General features: G+C 34.8%; 2 protein-coding genes across 3 annotated transcripts; one reads left to right on the plus strand and one right to left on the minus strand.

Annotated features, from left to right (window-relative positions):
- Window positions 1–585: 585 nt before the first annotated feature.
- On the minus strand, window positions 586–3,744 carry LOC111456576 (peptidyl-prolyl cis-trans isomerase CYP21-4-like). The gene is made up of 8 exons (XM_023098503.1): window positions 3,623–3,744; window positions 2,886–3,072; window positions 2,654–2,693; window positions 2,361–2,411; window positions 2,147–2,232; window positions 1,682–1,819; window positions 1,438–1,588; window positions 586–1,139 (listed from the first exon to the last, which is right to left on the minus strand). Exons 2-8 carry the CDS (start codon window positions 3,035–3,037, stop codon window positions 1,053–1,055), a joined length of 705 nt encoding a protein of 234 aa, XP_022954271.1. The 5' UTR covers window positions 3,038–3,072; window positions 3,623–3,744; the 3' UTR covers window positions 586–1,052.
- Window positions 3,745–4,241: 497 nt separating this feature from the next.
- Window positions 4,242–17,727, plus strand: LOC111456228 (nodal modulator 1-like). 2 transcript variants are annotated; one of them, XR_002712723.1, is made up of 28 exons: window positions 4,242–4,482; window positions 4,809–4,874; window positions 5,101–5,187; window positions 5,332–5,388; window positions 5,509–5,573; window positions 5,678–5,847; window positions 6,334–6,395; window positions 6,582–6,665; window positions 7,030–7,189; window positions 7,482–7,597; window positions 8,536–8,664; window positions 9,887–9,958; window positions 10,130–10,225; window positions 10,319–10,396; window positions 11,087–11,215; window positions 11,414–11,590; window positions 12,219–12,422; window positions 12,511–12,624; window positions 12,722–12,969; window positions 13,556–13,598; window positions 13,686–13,934; window positions 14,435–14,665; window positions 15,525–15,616; window positions 16,187–16,415; window positions 16,522–16,878; window positions 17,041–17,114; window positions 17,202–17,389; window positions 17,467–17,727. XR_002712723.1 is itself a non-coding variant. In XM_023098042.1 (27 exons), exons 1-27 carry the CDS (start codon window positions 4,384–4,386, stop codon window positions 17,305–17,307), a joined length of 3,594 nt encoding a protein of 1,197 aa, XP_022953810.1. In that variant the 5' UTR covers window positions 4,242–4,383; the 3' UTR covers window positions 17,308–17,727. The 2 variants fall into 2 exon arrangements, 1 of the variants encoding a protein (XP_022953810.1); XM_023098042.1 differs by having other exon boundaries at window positions 17,202–17,727.
- Window positions 17,728–18,580: the final 853 nt, after the last annotated feature.

Here is an 18,580-nt window from a genome sequence, read left to right on the forward strand (position 1 = left end):
AACCTTCCCCCAGCAGACCATTTTATAGCCGTGAGGGAAAACCTTCCCCCAGCAGACCATTTTATAGCCGTGAGGGAAAACCTTCCCCCAGCAGACCATTTTATAGCCGTGAGGGAAAACCTTCCCCCAGCAGACCATTTTATAGCCGTGAGGGAAAACCTTCCCCTAGCAGACCATTTTATAGCCGTGAGGGAAAACCTTCTCCTAGCATACCATTTTATAGCCTTGAGGGAAAACCTTCTCCTAGCATACCATTTTATAGCCTTGAGGGAAAACCTTCTCCTAGCATACCATTTTATAGCCTTGAGGGAAAACCTTCCCCTACAGACTATTTTATAGCCTTGAGGGAAAACCTTCCCCTAGCAGACGCGTTTTATAGCCTTGAGGGAAAACCTGAAAGAGAAAGTCCAATGAGAACAATATCTGCTAGCGGTGGATCTGAATCGTTACAACAACTATCCCACGATGAGTTGATGGATGAGTTGATACATACTTTGAAAGCCAAAGATTCAAACTTAATGAGCATCAGACAGCTTAAACTCTTAGAAAGTTCCATCTAAACTAACTAAAACATCTTGGATCAAATAATCTCAATGATTTGAAAGGCTACTATAATTTTGAAGTTCATATACAATGGTGGTCATCATTCATAACAGATTCCAATAATGAACATATGAAAGTTTTGATCTATCAATTACCCACCAAAGAGAAGTGAAAAGAATCTCCCTAATTGATGAGTTCTGATGGCCACTCAAAAATCCAAGAACCTGCTGTATAACATTTCAAAGTTTATGAAACAAGTGAAGTAACTAAATCAAGTCCCCAAATAAAGCATATTACACAAAAGAAAAAGGAATTTGACAAGCTCTTCCCTCTCCCAGCCCAGCCACCAGAGGCTAACACCGTGGTAACGTGGACGAACACGCTTGAATGAATATTCTAAGCCATATCTCTATCTGAAAAATTACCCCTACAGTAACCGATATGTCAGTTAGAAGAAGAGGAAACAATTACTTGAAAGGTAGAAGCCCAAGATGCCAAATGCTCTTCCTTCATATTTTCATTCTCAAGGTTATATCGTTTATTTTGATCGTAGATTTGGGTCGATAATGCTCATCCGTGTCCACCTCTTCAATCTCCTGAGGAATACAATGTTTCACAGACATCAATATAATGATGATGTTCAACCAATAATCTTGCAGGAATAGTTACTACATCAAGTACAACAACCAAATGAAATGAAACAGAAAACAACTTAATTAGGTGTATCGATTCCTAAAAAACTGTAAGAAGATGTCAGGTAAAGAATATTCTAGCGGAAGAAGTTCAGTCAGGTCTGAAATTTGAATTTGAAATTTCTCACTCACTAAACTCAATTAGAAGTGAACATGTTAGAAGTACTTCACAACGTAAAGCAGAAACCAAAGTTATTCTCACCTGTACAACGTGTTCTCCCTTAATTACTCGCCCAAAGATAATCAGCTTCTCGCTAAGATCTGGAATTGGTGCAGTTGTAATGAAAATCTCGAATCCCTTGTTCTTGGGATTCCCCCTTGGGGTCCCGACTAGAAAAGCGTCGTGTTTTAAACTGATTGTGCATAAAAAGTACAACTATCAGGTACAACCGAAATTGAAAAACGGTAACATATCAAACGTCAACAATGAATTACGAGGCACCAACCTTGCATCAGGCTGACTATGATGCTTTCCTCCCAGAATCCAATCTTCTGCGACTCCAAGATCTTGGCTATTTCCCACTTGAATTGAATAGTGTTTTATCACATGGTGAAACAGCATTCCACTAAAACGATTCTTTTGACTGAAAGTCCAATGTTTCAAAGGAGAACGTTTAATTCCATGCGAAATTGTAATACTATTTAAAAGAAAGAAAGAAAAGCCATGACAAACTATTAAATTAGAGTTTCAGACAAGCCATGGGAAATTATTAAATTAGAGTTTCAGGCGAACGTTATGCCAGGAAAGAGTAAACGCACAATGAGCCCCTTTTGAAACTTCATTTTTTGAAGGCGGTGTCAAATGGCAACATTCAATTTGACATGTTTTCCTCAAGCCACTGTTAAATCAAAATGAAATGAAGACCCTCCACAGTATGGAAAATTATATGTTTCATACTTATAATGCTCACCATAAATAAATAAACTCATCAACGACTTCAGGGGCACTTTCTTTGTAAAGTTCCACAACGATTGTGCCCTTTGAAGTACTGAAAACCTAAGAACAGCGAGAAAACATGACGATTATTATAAATTCACAAGTTCATACTGAAGTAGAAGATAAAATTTTGTTTTAGAAAACATCTAAAGATATAAAAGGCAGATGGGGGATAAAGGTAAACCTACAGCATATCCAGGTAGATCTGTTTTTTTTGCATCCAACTGTAAAGCTTCGGTCTGTAAAACAAGTAATGATCAGACTCAAAAAGTAGAGATAAATCATGAAATAATACCAAGCTCTTAAAATGCAATGAAAACTTTACGTTATGAAGATAAACTTGCACCGTGATGTGCAAAATTATATTAAGGATTATTAGGGAGAATATTAAAAAATGAAAAAGTGAATTGAATCTGCTAACAAATAAACTTAGAAATCATCAACTTCATTCTAAAATAAGAATCAAAATTGACCTACGTACCTCAGAACCTGAAAACCCATTCTCTGATTGAAGTTTTGACCTGAATTGGGACGAAGAAAAGTTTAGCCAGTAGTTGATATTTCAAAACAGCTCCAAATTCCATACAAACATACCAAACAATTATCATACAGAAATATTGAATTATATTCTGAATCTCAACCATATAAGTATTGAAATTCTCATCAATTTCATGAGAATACGAAGTCGGGAAAATGACCGCTCTGATACTAACCTGTAAGACCAATGTCTGTATGTGGTATGAAGGAGAAACACGAACAAAGCAACAATCAAGCTGCATGTCAGAATTGTTGTAAGACCAATCCGCGAGGGTCCTTTCTTCTTTTTGCTTTGTTGAAGCAAAGTTTGCGGCTTAATCCTTGCCATAAATTCGCTTCAGTTTCAAGCTAGAGAGAGTTCCACTGCAGGAATCCATAAAGAAGAATATGAGTCCTTAGAACTTCATAGTTTATACAAGTCATTCCAAATCCAAATTTACAGAATCAGAAATATTGTTCCACTTCACAAAATTCTTACAACTCTAAAGCTGGAAATCCATGCAGCGCCGTAGCGAGCATATGAAGGTAGGTGGCATTTAAAACACATGATTCACAAGTGTATGGAAAAAGTAAATCAAGAAACTCATCACATAATTACTAAAAAAGGAAAATCTCTCGTCTAAACACCATCAATTCTGAACTATCTAACAATAATCAACTGAAATCTACAAACAAGCTCTGAACCACGATCCACCGACCAACCCACAAGAGTGCAAGCGACAACCAATCCATGACCTCGCATGATACTAATTGAATCAAATAGATCAAAGTTAAATCATCCAGTTATCTAAACTAATCCCCAGATAATGAAAATTTTCAAGCAAACCAGATGCCGAATGATTCAACAAACTCATGGAATAACTTCGATGAAGAAGCGTTGTGGATTTCACGAGGGAAGAATTACAATAAGTACCTGAAATTTCTCAAACCGCCGCGAATTTCTCTGCAGAGGCAATAAATCTGGCAGTTGAAAAGCCTTTTGTGAATTCAGTAGCCCTTTTGTTCGAAACAGAAAGAATCTCGAGTTCCAAGTTTTCGTTTTGAATTTTTATTTTATTTTATTTTTATTTTCTACTTTCTTTTTCCAGGTAAAAGACGCTGGAAAAACGAAATGGGCCGGGTTCGGTTTATCCATGGACCGGCCCAATTATGATGACTCATTTCCTTAAGATTATATATTAAACTTTTATTTTGATATATATTAGGTTTATACGGTCTATTAAATCCCAAAAATTTTAAATTATATTCAATTTTATTTTAATATATTATTCAATATTTTTAAAAATTTATAAGCCTAGCAAATACAAAATATAAAAATTTAATTTCATAGACATAAAACCTAATTTTATATTTAATAAATTAATTCATTTAAAAAAATTAACTAAATTGACGATTAATTTATACAAACGGTATATATATATATATATTCCTGCAAAAATTTATCAATTTTTTATTTTTTATTTTAATTTTTAATTGAATTCTTGAATTTAAGGATTGCAGAAATTAAATTGTATTATATGGGCATAGCTGAAATATCGTAAACCCAGTGGCGACTCACCGGAAGGCCTGTAGTCGCTGTAGTAAGGCCAGTTCTTCCGGTCTTCTCTTTCCATGCTAGTAACCAGATCTGCTCTTCCGGTCTGATAGTAGCGTGGAGTTCCAATCGTTCGTAGAATGGTGCTCGAAGCAGCTGCACTTTGCTTTGCAATCTTAATCTATTCAATTTCAGTGGCTTCCGCCGATTCAATCCATGGCTGTGGTGGATTCGTCGAGGTAAATGGACTTGCTTATCCGAGTCGTTATATATGACTGATCGGAGAATGCGCGGGAGTTTCATTTGGAGCTTGGAGTTTGGACTGAGATATTAACCGTTAGATGATGTAGGCTTCGAGTGAGAATGATTGAGCATGAGCTGCGAAGCATCTTAGAAATATTAAGCTTGCTTGTTTTTGTAGCTCCTGATCTGAATTTTAGTGCGCATGCTCAGGATTTGAAGTATTGACTGGACCTCGTGAACTGCGAGATTTAGATTTATGGAAGCGGGAGTTTTGTTTTCGTTCTTCTTTATCGCTACTTAATTTAGATCTTTCATGTTGCAGGCAAGTTCGTCCTTAATCAAGTCCAGGAAGCCGAATGACGGAAAGTTTGATTATTCTCGTATTACGGTATGTATCATTTTTTGTGCCTCTTTTGTTACTATTTCAGCTCGACAACCGTTTTTGGTCGAAAGTTTATGATATATGATTCCTTGAACTTAGAATTTTCAATCGAGTCCAGGAAGCTGAATGATAGGAAATTGAATATACTAAACTTTAGTTTCTACATTCGAATATCTGCTGAGGCAACATTGTAACTAATACTCGAGTCGTATTTTTATTCATTGTATTGCAGGTTGAGCTTCGAACAGTGGATGGATTGGTTAAGGACAGAACTCAATGTGCTCCTAATGGCTACTACTTCATTCCAGTGTATGACAAGGTATTTTAACGTAGATATTCGCAGAATACATTTCTCACGACAGACTGAATGGGAACTCCACTCTTTCTTTGGTCTACGAGTGCTAGCCATATTACTATTGGAGGATATTGTTTAATTTTTCATATTGATCACCTCAATTTACAGGGTTCCTTCGTAATTACGATAAATGGACCAGAAGGGTGGTCTTGGGATCCAGATAAGGTTAATCACCTGCCACTTTTTTATAACATTACTATCAAGCATTTCAAATTTTCTTGGATACATGGCTCAGTTGTAAATATTGACTTTCCTTAATTTCTGCCATGGACAAAATTTTCTTAGGTTCCTGTTCTTGTTGATGACACTGGCTGCAACGGGAATGAGGATATAAATTTTCGTTTCACAGGGTTTGTTTGTTTATTTTTTGTTGAGTTTTTCCAAATATCTTTTTATTTCTCAACGCGTATAATTGTGTATAATAAAATCTACTGTTGAACATCTTTTATTGCAGGTTTACATTATCTGGTAGAGTTACAGGGGCTATTGGGGGAGAGAGCTGTTCAAATATGAATGGTGGTCCAGCAAATGTAAACGTTGAACTTTTGTCTCCTAATGGTGACGTTGTAACTTCGGCATTGACTTCACATGAAGGGAATTATCTTTTCTCAAATATTATACCAGGTTTGAAGATTTTTTTTTTTTTTAAAAAAAAAATTTAATTAGCTTAAAGTTTGTCATATTACATTTTCTCCAAATGCTAGTTGAGTTTTTAAATTACCGTTTAGACCTTTTTCCAACTTGTAGTGAAAAAAGAATTGGAACTGACTATACTGGGTAATATGGTTAACATATGACCTGTTAATTGCAGTGCGAAGTGTTATAAGATGCTACTAAACTCTTATCCATTTTGAAAGGCTGTTTTTTTCTTTCTTTTATTTATTTATTTATTTTCTTTTTAAGAAAAAAAAAAGACTTCACGAGATTTTTTTAATTTTTTAGAAGGCTAATTGCCTTTGGCAGATCTGTTCAATCATCTATATGTAGTACCTGTATTTTGTTGGTCCCTCAGATTGTTATTTCCCCCTTTAGACCACATTCCTTTGAAAACGAGTGTCCAAATTTTTGATGCATTAGATTTATGTTTTACATTTACACTCAATGGTGCAGGGAGATATAACTTACACGCTTCACACCCCGACTTAAAAGTTGAAGTTAGAGGTTCCACAGAGGTGTGGTGCTTTTCATCCCTCGACTCCTAAATCATTTTTAGTTTTAAGGTTACCGTGCCCCTCTATTGGTGATTTTAATTTCTACTGAGTCACACCTCTAGTGTCCTATTCCACAGCAAGTTTTAATATGATTATTGACAGGATTGGGATTTATGGGTCATTTATAACGAGGGATCTTTTATGCAGGTTGAATTGGGCTTTGGAAACAGTATTGTCAATGAATTCTTTTATGTCACAGGTTATGATGTCCGTGGATTTGTTGTTGCTCAGGTAAACAGTCCTTTGGGAACAACACTCACAGTTATTCCTCCATTATTTTTTTTCTGAACATTCTACTCTCTTCTATTATTTTATTTTTATTTGGTTGATATTGTTGTGACCAGAACACATTTTAATCATAACCTCAAAGTGTTGCGTTTTGAGAAAAAAATACAGAAGCCTTCTTTTTTTTTTTTTTTTTTTTTTTTTTTTGTTGTTGTTGTTGTTGAGATAATTGAACTAGGAAATCCATTAACGAACCCTATCTTATAAGATGAGATTTTTTGTTTTCAGCTTTTGGATTTCCACTTCAAGCAAGCTTTCTTTTCACCATCTTTTATGTGTAGACAGTAAGTTTGTGTGTTTGTTTTGGTAGGGAAACCCAATTTTGGGAGTTCATTTTTATTTATTCTCAGACGATGTTAAAGAGGTTGATTGTCCACAAGGTCCTGGTAATTCTCCTGGACAAAGAAAAGCTCTATGTCATGCTGTATCTGATGCTGATGGGATGTTTAGATTCCAAGCGATACCTTGCGGTAATTATCTATTTATTGGTTGTCAACCATTCTAATTATCAAAGTTCTTCCGTGGAGTTGAACTAGGGTTGCTTGTTTCTCTGGACTATTATTCCAGTGGCTAATTGTAGGAGGCTTAGTTTATATTTTTGTTTTAAACCTTTTCTTTTGATGTCATTTAAAATTTTCCCTCTGAGTTTTAGTTCTAAATTTTTTCTGAACTAAAAAGAAATTTTCTGTCTGAATTACAACAAATATCAGCAGCTGTAGCATCTTTCATGTGCCTAATCTTAATTGGTTAATTTTCCTACAGGCCGTTATGAGCTTTTGCCGTACTATAAGGGTGAAAATACTATTTTTGATGTTTCACCTAGCATCATCTCTGTGAATGTTGAGCACCAACACATTACAATTTCTCAAAAATTTCAGGTACCGAATGTTATTTCCACCATGTACTGTCAGCAGTTTATTGAACTTGAATTAGAGGATTGTATAAGTATACGATCTAGCATGATCCCTACGTGCTATCGAAGTTTCTTGTCATGGTGCTTCTTCACTTTTTTTTTTTCTTAATAATTTGAAAAATGAAAAAAACTTTAAAGCAGGTGAAACTAAGGCCAAATCAATTAGTTTGGTCTTCTGAATTTCCTCGTGCCTATATTTTCTTTTTCTCTGTCTCCAATATAACAGCGAATTTACATTTCATCAACGAAAAGTTTCATTTCTTGTTAATAAGAAACAGTCAGTCTACATATAATTTTGTTTCCATCCTGACCGATACCCATAATTGAGTTGGGTTTTAGCCTTTTATGTAGTTTATCCAAGTTTACTTATATATGGAGTATGGAGCTTCTTTTTTGTTGGTTTGTTTGTTTCTAAGTCTTTCGGACAAAGTTGTTGGAAAAGTTCTTGCTTCTTTAAATGTTTATTTATTTTCGTGGCTAATCTCTATTTGGTAGTATATGATATTTGTACTTTTTTTTTTCTTTTTCACCCCCTTTGGGAGTTTGTATCCCTCGAACATTTATTCCTTTTCATTATATCAATGAGAAGTTGTCTCTTGTTAAAAAAAAAAAAACTGCCACTTTTAGTTTTTATTCTGATGAGAGTGAAGAAACATTGTTGATGTAAAAAAGAAAATAAAAGACGAGAAAAATTTCCTGGGGTTAAGCTTCATCAAGCAAGTAGAAGAGAAGAGCGTAATAGGGTTAAGCTTCACCAAAATGTCATCGTCTTAATCTTGTACCTTCTTTAGGCATGAATTGAATAAGTTGGAAGTTACCATGTATAAGTGTAATTTAATGAGTGTTTATTTACTTTGACTTAAAAAAAAATCAAAGTTTTCTGATTCTTGCTGGTTTGCTTAGGTTACTGGATTTTCTGTTGGCGGCCGTGTTGTTGATGCGAATGACTCAGGAGTTGAAGGTGTCAAAATTATAGTGGATGGTCATGAAAGAGCAGTCACTGACAAGAAAGGGTTCTACAAGCTTGATCAGGTATAATATATTGTTTCATGACTCACTGATTAATAAAGAAAAAAAAACAAAAAAACAAATTCTACTACTCAAGAGTTTAGTTCTTGTTTTGTGCACACTGGAATTGCTATGATAGCTATTCGAATAAATGGTCAGTGGTAAAGCAATCTTATCTGTTCATGAAGTTTTTACGTAATTTCTTTTATTTTAGTTGAATATCATCTGGTTGTAGTCAGAAGTCAGAACACTTTTTATTTAATTTAATTTAATTTAATTAATTAATTATTATTATTTATAAGAAACTTACAAGGAAGTATATTCAAGCCATCCAAATATGTCTAGTACAGGAAACCCCCTCTCAAAGAAAAAATATCACATAAATGCTTTCCAATTTATAATAATTATGGAAATATTGTGTTTATAAAAGATGTTGTGGTTTGAACTCCATCAAGAGGCTAAATTCTGTATACTATAAACAAAAGTGGCCTCAGTGTTCAATTTGTACTGGAAAAGTCAGGTTCCTTTCTGTTAAGTCTTTTTCCTCTCCTATCCACTCATGGGGGTGGCACACCTGTGTATATACGTCAAGTGACAGTTATAAGAATGATTTTGTAATTTCATGCTATCGATGAAATTCTCATACTTCATTTCTCTTTCAAAAAGAAAACACAAAAGTTATAAGAATGATGAGAAAACACCAATATCCAATGACATTCAGGGATAGAAGTACCCATTGTGCAGGGACGATCATTTCAGTCCCGATAAGGTTGTGATCATTCTTGACCCAAAAACATCTGAACACTAGACTGATAGTAGCCTCTGTAGAAATTTTCTTTATTATTAAAAATATCTGAAGGCCTTCAAACTCTTCAGCAGATTAATCTATTGGCTACTCTAAAAATTGGTGCCGACTTCTTTTAACAATGGTAAATAATCTTATGATTCCTTTGCTATATGCTCAGGTTACCTTCAGCATTAATACCCTGCCAGCTATTTTATTCAAATGGTTCTTTTACGCCTTATCCATCAAATTGGAAGCCAAACATCTGCTAGCTCCCCTGGCATAATTTGAAGTTCAAATCCCTGAATGATAGTTGTAAATTCTTGTTAGAGTTGAACAGTAGTTTATTTTAGGTTACTCTTTAGCGTGTGTTTGTATGATTACATTTGTTTTTCTATTAATGTACTCTATATAATTTTGATGATTAAGATCATTATTTTAATAATTGTTTTAATGTTTTAGGTTACTTCTAGCCATTATACAATTGAAGCTAGAAAGGAGCATTTCAAATTCAACAAACTGGACAACTATTTGGTAGGGTATCAATTAAAAAATATCTTCATGCTTTTGCTCTTAAGCTTCAGTAATATATATTACTCTTGCTGCGACACTAAAGTCTATGTAGGAATTAGTAGTCTTCAATTCAATACGAAGGAGGTGTTATTTTCTTGTCCGTTCTTATTCCTTCTTTATTTGCATATTCAGGTACTGCCAAACATGATTTCTGTTGCTGATATTAAAGCAACTTTTTATGATGTCTGTGGTGTTGTTCAGACTATTGGAGATGGTTACAAGACCAAGGCAATATTTATATCCCTTAATCTCTCTTTGTAAATGTACTTTGCATGTCAAATGATTTGTTTCCATATTATGTTCTGACCTTCTGACCTTTAGGTAGCATTGACTCATGGACCAGAAAATGTTAAACCTCAAGTCAAACAAACTGATGAAAGTGGCAACTTTTGTTTTGAGGTATGTTTCCACGAAGTAGTGGCAATACTTTTTACATTCCTCCTATTAGCCAAAGTTGGATGGAGATTATTATTTATTTATTTATTAGTTTTTTGGAACAAGAAATCGAGATTTCATTGAGAAAAATGAAATAATATAGAAGGGCATACCAAAAAAAAAAAAAAAAAAGGCCCCCACAAAAAGGAGGAAAAAAACTATAAGAAGGGACTCCTATGTGAGGTCATATTTACAAAAAGGCCTAGCAATTGAAGGCCATTGGGGGACCGAGTTCAAAGAAAAAAAGGAATTTTCAATTTTTTTTGTTGTCCAATAGTTTCCTTGCCCTCCAATTTATTCCCAATCGAAATTTCCCTCTTTTCTCTCCAAAATTCTTCCCTTGCAGTGCAGACTTTCGTTACCTTTTTATAAGGAAACTTACAGCAATATTGAGATGATCTCAGTGGGGGTTGAGACATTGTAGACCATAGTGTTAAGCGCTAAACAACACAGGGACGCCAGGATGAGATGGGCATTGATGCTTTATTTTAATTCATAGACTAGTGTCTCAATGCTTTTAAATAGGGTCTCAACACTTTGCTTTTGTATTTTGATATTTTGGCAATTCTGCACGTTATTTTTGTTAGTGAGATCCTTTTACCTTCTTGAGTCTTCTATCTAGCCATGTCTCTTATTGTGTTACGCATCTTTCAGGTCCCACCTGGTGAATATCGCCTATCTGCTATGGCAATTTCTCCAGAAAGTGCTCCTGGACTACTGTTCTCGCCATCTTATGTTGATGTTACAGTCAAAAGCCCCTTACTGAATGTTGCTTTTTCACAGGTAATATTCTGAATTTCTGTGGAGCTTTAGTCTTATGGTACTCTAGCTGCTTGTAGACTATTCATGAAGCCATGAATAATATTAAAAAGGATATTCTCATCTTCCTGCTTTCAGACTATTTGTTAGTTTCTTCCCATGATAAGGTTTTCTTTATCTGCTTCTGTTGATTTATTCTTTTTCTTACAATTGGTTATCAAGGCACTAGTCAATATACTCGGTTCTGTAACATGCAAAGAGAGATGTGGTTCATCAGTATCTATTACCCTTCAGAAATTGGCTGGTAATCTTATTAGTGAGAAGAGGACTATCAGTTTGACAGATAAAAGTAATGAGTTTCAATTTCAAGGTGTCATCCCTGGTAAATACAGGATAGAGGTATAGCTATCTTACCTTGCCGTTTATATTTTTTCTTTGGCTACTTCTGAGTTTGTGCCTATTTGATATGGTCATAGAAAATTACAGAACTTGGTTGTAGATGGAATTTGTGCATAGTTTTCCCCTGCCCTGCGCTTTATATTTTGAATTTCATCTGAGTTGTAGCGTTGTTGTTGGTATGGGTGCTGGAAAGGGTTTATGCCATTTGGATCATCCCATCATTTTACTTATTAATATAATGTTTCTTTTCCATGGAATATTTTTTAAATTTTATGTGATTATTAGCACTTTCTGTCTCCTCATATGTTCTGCTTGGGCATCCTTTCAAGGGCAAAAAGGGGATTCTTTGGTGCAATCTTATTAGAGTTTTCTAGGTAGAGGAAACAGTCTCATATTTTGTGAAAAGAGAGATCCCTCAATCATTTTCTTGAATCTCTGGTTTTTCTGGTGTAAAAATTACCCTTTCTTAAATATTTGACTGTCTCTTATCTCACATCCCATTGGACACTTTCTTTTTGTCATTCCGAGGTCATAGGAAATCTGCCTTCTTTTTGTAATTTCATCACATCATTGAAATTATAGTAATTTTTCTCTCTAAAAAACATGCTGAGTAGTTATCTTTTAATAGGCCTCACACTCTTCCACTCAAGGCGTGCTTGGTAAAGATGATTGGTGCTGGGAGCAAAACTCAATTGAAGTGGATGTTGGTATTGAGGATGTACATGGAATTGAATTTATTCAAAAAGGTTACTGGGTTAACGTCATATCTACTCATGATGTGGATACCTATCTTTCTCAAATGAATGGATCACCTATGACCTTGAAAATCAAGGTTAGTTCTTCTTCAAGCTCCGAGATTTTGTTTTACTCTCTATGGGTGTACCAGGCACGACACTGTAATTGGTTCCTGTGTTATGCAGAAAGGTTCTCAGCACATATGTGTGGAGTCTCCTGGAGTGCACGAAGTTCAGTTTTCCAACTCTTGTATCTTCTTTGGGGGCTCATCCACTAAAATAGATACATTAAACCTAGAGGTTTTGTACTGTTACAAATTTGTGTTTGATGATTATACTTCTGTATATTATATGTGAGACCAAATTTTTCCTCTTCTTTTTGTCAAATATTTGACAGCCCATCTATTTGAGAGGAGAAAAGTATCTAGTGAAGGGGCAAATTAATGTTGATCCAGTCTCACTTGGTGCATATGAATTACCTGAGAGTATTCTGTTGAACATTGTGGGTGCTGGAGGCAGTGTGATTGATAATACTGAAGCCAAACTTTCCTCCGATGTCAAGGATCAACTGAATTCTGCCTTGTACGAGTACTCTGTTTGGGCTAGCTTTGGAGAGGAAATTACCTTTGTTCCTGTGGATACCAGGTCTGCATACTTTGAATACTATCTAGGTGCCACTTTTTGATGAACTAAACTTGATTGTTTGATATATATGGATAGAGAACCTTATCCCTCTGATTGAAACTTACCTGTATTTTTTCACTTGCATCCTGAGCACCCATTCTTACATTTTAGTGACACAAATACAGTAATGGAGGAGTACTTTCTTTCTATTAGGTTCTTGGGTGATGTGGGATGTTCTTATTATTTAGCTTGGACTTTGTCCTTTCTTGTATATGTCTCTCTGTGTGTGCGCGTGCAATCCTTTAGCTTGGGATTTGTCCTCTCTTTTATATTTAGTTGACGGGCTTTGTTTTGTGTGCATATCATTTCAGCTGATGTTGAATGAAGAATTTGTTGGAGGTTTGAGTGAAATGAACTTCCTATGTCTTGCCCCNCCCCCCCCCCCCCCCAAAAAAAAAAAAAAAAAAAAAAAGAAGAAGAGAAAAGAGACAATGTTCGGGTGCCATTAAAGAAGAATTTGAACCTTCGCTTATCTGATCACTTTTAAGTTAAATTCTTTGAGCTATTTCTGCACTGCAATGTTTTTAACTCAGGACTATGGTTGTAGGAATCAGGAGAAGAAGATCTTATTTTATCCTAGACAACACAATGTGAGCTAGTTTTTCTTTTTCTTTTCAAGTTTAAGAGGTATTAAATGATCATTACTGTAAGCTTAATGTCCAATATGTCTTCATCAGGTCTTGGTGAAAAATGATGGATGTCAAGATTCTATCCCTACATTTTTTGGTAGGTTGGGTTTATACATTGAAGGATCAGTTTCTCCTCCTCTTTCTGGGGTTCATATCAGGATTATTGCTGCTGGAGACAGTTCCACTGCTTCCCTCAAGAATGGGGAGTTGGTATTTCAAACTGCCACTGATGTTGAAGGCTCGTTTGTTGGGGGACCTTTATATGATGACATAACTTACAGAGTTGAGGCTATGAAGGTCCGTAATATTTATTTTGACAGTCATTTTGCATTCTCTGTTATTTGCCTAACGTAGTCAAGAATTTATAATTTCTGCTTTCATTTGTTAGTGCTCTTGGAGAATTCCCATTCTAGGTTGCACCATTCTCTCTGCTGATTCCCATGACTAGCAGTTACTCAACTTTATACTGATTTCACTCTTACCACACATATAATAATAAAACAAATTTACTCAGATTGCACACATATGATAAATTGATCAGTGAGCCACCATGTAGTTCATTACCTCCGAAACTTGAACTGGACTATTCTAACCGCATGATGAACACTCTTTGATTTACTTTCTTATCTTTCAATGCCACTCCTTATCAATAAGAGAGATTTTAAACCTGATCATCTCTTCTTCAGTGAGCAAGATCGTAAATCCATACATCTTTATTTTTTGGTGCTCAGGCAGAATATCTGTTTCTCATCTTTGCCAACTGTTTTTCCCATTTTTGCTAACATCTCAATTTGCAGTCTGGCTTTCATTTGGAGCATGTTGGACCTTATTCATTTTCATGTCAGAAGCTTGGTCAAGTTTCTGTGAAAATTCATGCTAGAGATAATAGTGAAGAACCTATTCCTTCAGTTCTATTATCTCTGAGTGGTGACAATGGCTATAGAAATAACTCAGTGTCTAATGCTGGTGGAGTTTTCCTCTTCAATGATCTTTTCCCTGGAACTTTCTATTTGCGTCCACTACTGAAGGTACATGAAAATTTTATTTAAAATGTTCTGTTTTGTTTCGTCCTTGGTCGTCTGTAGTAGTATATACAATAGTTGGGACCATATTGGTGGTATGAGGATTTAACATGAATTATTTTGATACTTATTTTGAAATTCCTTTGGGCCCCTTTTGGATGTTAAACGTTTCATTGTTGATAATTTGTGCTCGTTCAAAAGAATCCATCGTATTTGCTTCAATTTGGTTATTTGGAAATTTCTGGGAAAGAGCCTACCTTTCACGTTTGATTCTCTGTCTTTTAGATGGTCTAGTTTGTTGTTACTTCTTTTTCCTATTGGAGGACATCTCATCCTCCCTCTTGTAATGTCTAAAACATGATTGTCAGTTAAACAGAAAAAGGATTTTTCTTCCATAACGTTTTAATTTGAACTTCTTAATCTCAGGGAAGAGTTATTTACTTTTATCTTGATGAAAAGATATTACAATAGATAGAGAGGAAAATATTTAGCCTAGGCTCTTGAAAAACGAAGTCTGAAGTATCCTTGAAATTGTCAAAACAAGATTAACTTAATATCAGAAAACTCCTTTGTAACTTTGGTTACCTTATTCTATGAATGACTGGGGTTGATATTGCCTTTTGTCGAGGTTACCTTCTTGTGGAACATAATATAAATTTGTGTTGTAAGAATACTAATAGTCTAATACAGGGGACTGGAGTATAATATTCAGTTGTAAGTCATCAAAAGTATTTAGGACGCTTTGCAACAATATTATTTATTTTTTAATTTTTGATGAGAAACTGAAGGCTGTAATCATAAGGTGTTTTGAAACTATTGTTGTAATTTATACTCTATGAATTTGATAATTTACTCTGTTTTGTAGGAGTATGCCTTCTCACCTGCAGCTCAGACAATAGAACTTGGTTCTGGGGAATCCAGAGAAGTTAGTTTCCAGGCTACCCGTGTGGCTTACAGGTTTCTTATTGCCTCCTCTATGTGTTTTTTTCTTCTTTCATATTTACTGTGTGTTTTTGGGAGTAGGTTTTTGGAGTGCTTTGAGAATGGCGAGTTTAAATAATTTTATTTTCCATCTTTGTAGTATTTTTCACAATTTTTAAAAACCTTTTTATGTATTCAAAAGGTTATCAAAACTTAAGGAGTGTGATTAATTAGTTGAATTAGTTATAGGATATTGAAATATACTTCCAGACACATTTTAAGAGTATATTATCTAAAAAACTTGACGTACTCGTCTCTAGATTCTATTTCTTGCAATATTATTACGACAATTTACATTTAGGGAATGGTAGCTGATTGCGCAATTTACATAGTAGGCCACTGTTAACATTTTCCTGAATCACAATTCGGATGCCAACATTTTCCTTATAATCGTGTCATTCCTCTTACATTAAAACCCTAGGGGAAACCCTTGAACTATTCAATCCTCTAGAAAGGAGGAAAAGCGATTTTGAAGTAAAACACGTTGAATTAAGTTAGAGTTGCGGTATTGCAAGCTGCTAAAGTTGTTCCTTTAAACTTGTTCAGCGCTATAGGTGTGGTGACGCTATTATCTGGCCAACCAAAAGAAGGTGTTTCAGTTGAGGCCAGATCAGAAACAAAGGGGTATTTTGAGGAAACAAAGACAGATGCATCCGGACATTATCGTTTGAGGGGACTGCTCCCTGAGACGACTTACACAATAAGAGTAGTTCAAAGAGAGGATCAGGGCGGTGCCAGAATTGAGCGTGCATCTCCTGGAGCAATAACTGCCAAGGTCTGATGTAGCCAATTTTACATGGGAACTTCGTAAAACATATGCAAGTGTATCCATTCCTAATGCTACTGTTTTCTGAAATTTATATATTGAACAATTTTCGTAGGTTGGATCAGAAGATGTCAAGGGATTGGATTTCCTGGTCTTTGAACGCCCTGAATTTACCATTTTGAGTGGCCATGTTGAAGGAAAGAAAATTGAGGGACTAAAGTCAGGTTTGCAAGTGGAAATCAAGTCAGCGAGTGAGACATCTAAAGTTGAGTCCGTATTCCCTCTTCCACTATCAAACTTTTTCCAGGTGAAGGGCTTACCTAAGGGCAAGTACCTTGTGAAGCTACGATCAAATGAGCCGTTAGGCACCATCAAATTTGAGTCAAGCACAATTGAGGCTGATTTGGAGGAGAATAATCAAATTAACCTGGGCCCACTGAAATACAAAATTGAAGATTATCACCACAAACTGGTTAGTGATACTCTCTGCCATTTAGCACTTTTGTTCCAATCTTCCAGGAAACTTAGCTGAAGTTCATCTCAATTTTGTTGCACTTCCACTTGGCTAGTTTAGTAACTAACTGCTCTCTTTCTCCCTTCCTCCTTCCCAACCTCCCCCCTCCTTGTTCTGCAGGACTTGTCTCCAGCTCCGGTACTCCCGCTCGTTAGCGGAATCTTCGTGATCATCATTTTTGCCAGCATTCCAAGGTAATACGAATACATTTTCTTCAAATCAACTATTCGGGACAGCCTGTGCGAGAATTATAACTCCTTTAACTCATCTTTTGTTTAAAGACTCAAAGATTTTTATCAAGCCACGGTGGGAACATCAACATCCGGGTTCACAGTAACAACAAAGAAAGAAGTACGGAAACCAGTTTTGAGAAAAAAGACATACTGAGAAGCAAGCAACTTCCATTTGTTCAAATTTCTGATTAGCTCAATTGGCAACCAAACTAACGCAGCTGGGGGACACTTTCACGGTAGGCTTACAATTTTATTACTTAAACTTAGAGGTCAATGTTTGCCATAAATTTTTTTGACTGACTGGTCGCTGTAGGAGGCAGGCTTGGTGCAATGTTTATTCTCCACCATGTCAGTATGATTCTTCTAGCAATTACTCAGGTTCTTAGTCAACTCATTTTCACATTTAGAACATAATGAGTGTTAGAAAGACATTATTTTTAATGATGGACCAGGCAATGTGCTTCAACTTCGGCCTTCTTGCTTCAAAATTTACAAGATTTCAAGAAGAATATCTTCAGAAATGTAGAAAAGGTACAATTCCAATATAGTTTCATTGGTTACCATATGTTTTCTACTTTCCTGATCTTGATTGACATATTTTAGAATACTTTATTTCTAGTCATACGTAGAGAATATTTGAAACTTATAATTGTATCAATTATTCTGAATATTTTTACGAGCGAATCAATTTTAACCTTCTATTAGAAAACCATTAATGCTACAATTTTTATAGGTTGGTGGATTTCATTTTTTTTTTTCTATTCTCTGTTTTGAAAAAAAATTAGGTAATTACATATATATGTAGGATTTTTTTGGAGAAAACTTTTGTTTTAATAAATTTTAGTTGATTTTAAAATTTTAAAATAGAAGCAAGTAAATGGTTCTGAACATTTGTTCCTTAAAAATGATTGTTAGTGTAATTTGGTTGACCTAATGATTTGTCTTATTATAATTTATCATTTCATTATTTTTTAATTACTTTTACACTATAATGTCTGTGAATTATTTTCGAGGAATGTATTATGAAAAAAACCCAAATAAAATAATTAAATAATAATGTAACAATGTTACCACCATAAAATTTTAAAATTTGAATTAGTTGATATCATCATCCAAATGACACATACAATTCATCCTTCTCACTCTACCCTAATTCATTTCATTTGATTCTTACCTTATTTTTTTTTAGTGTAAATATAATATTAAGTTCTATTTATTTATTATGCTCAAGATGATTAACATTCCTCTTTTATTGTCGTGATTTATATCCCTATTTTAATTGTCGTTTTTTGTAACAAATCTTTTTTAAATTTTGATATAATTTGTTTTGTTGGTAAATAATAAATAAAAATGTGACGTATAATAATTTTGAGCATGAAAAAAATGATTTAACCAATTCAAAATCAATTCCAAATAGTAACTAACAA

The sequence above is a fragment of the Cucurbita moschata genome, unplaced genomic scaffold, assembly GCF_002738365.1.
Source record: "Cucurbita moschata cultivar Rifu unplaced genomic scaffold, Cmos_1.0 Cmo_Scf00018, whole genome shotgun sequence".
Classification (NCBI taxonomy): Eukaryota; Viridiplantae; Streptophyta; class Magnoliopsida; order Cucurbitales; family Cucurbitaceae; genus Cucurbita; species Cucurbita moschata.

Bases quoted from the DNA above. Each gene is read 5' to 3' on its own strand.
- LOC111456576 (XM_023098503.1), bottom strand. From the start codon at position 3,037: ATGGCAAGGATTAAGCCGCAAACTTTGCTTCAACAAAGCAAAAAGAAG. The intron at 2,233-2,360 runs GTAGGTTTACCT...CGCTGTTCTTAG, and splicing joins CAGATCTACCTGGATATGCT to GTTTTCAGTACTTCAAAGGG. The intron at 1,589-1,681 runs GTTGGTGCCTCG...ATGCACAATCAG, and splicing joins CATAGTCAGCCTGATGCAAG to TTTAAAACACGACGCTTTTC.
- LOC111456228 (XM_023098042.1), top strand. From the start codon at position 4,384: ATGGTGCTCGAAGCAGCTGCACTTTGCTTTGCAATCTTAATCTATTCA. The intron at 11,216-11,413 runs GTAATATTCTGA...TTGGTTATCAAG, and splicing joins TGAATGTTGCTTTTTCACAG to GCACTAGTCAATATACTCGG. The intron at 16,879-17,040 runs GTTAGTGATACT...CTTGTTCTGCAG, and splicing joins AAGATTATCACCACAAACTG to GACTTGTCTCCAGCTCCGGT.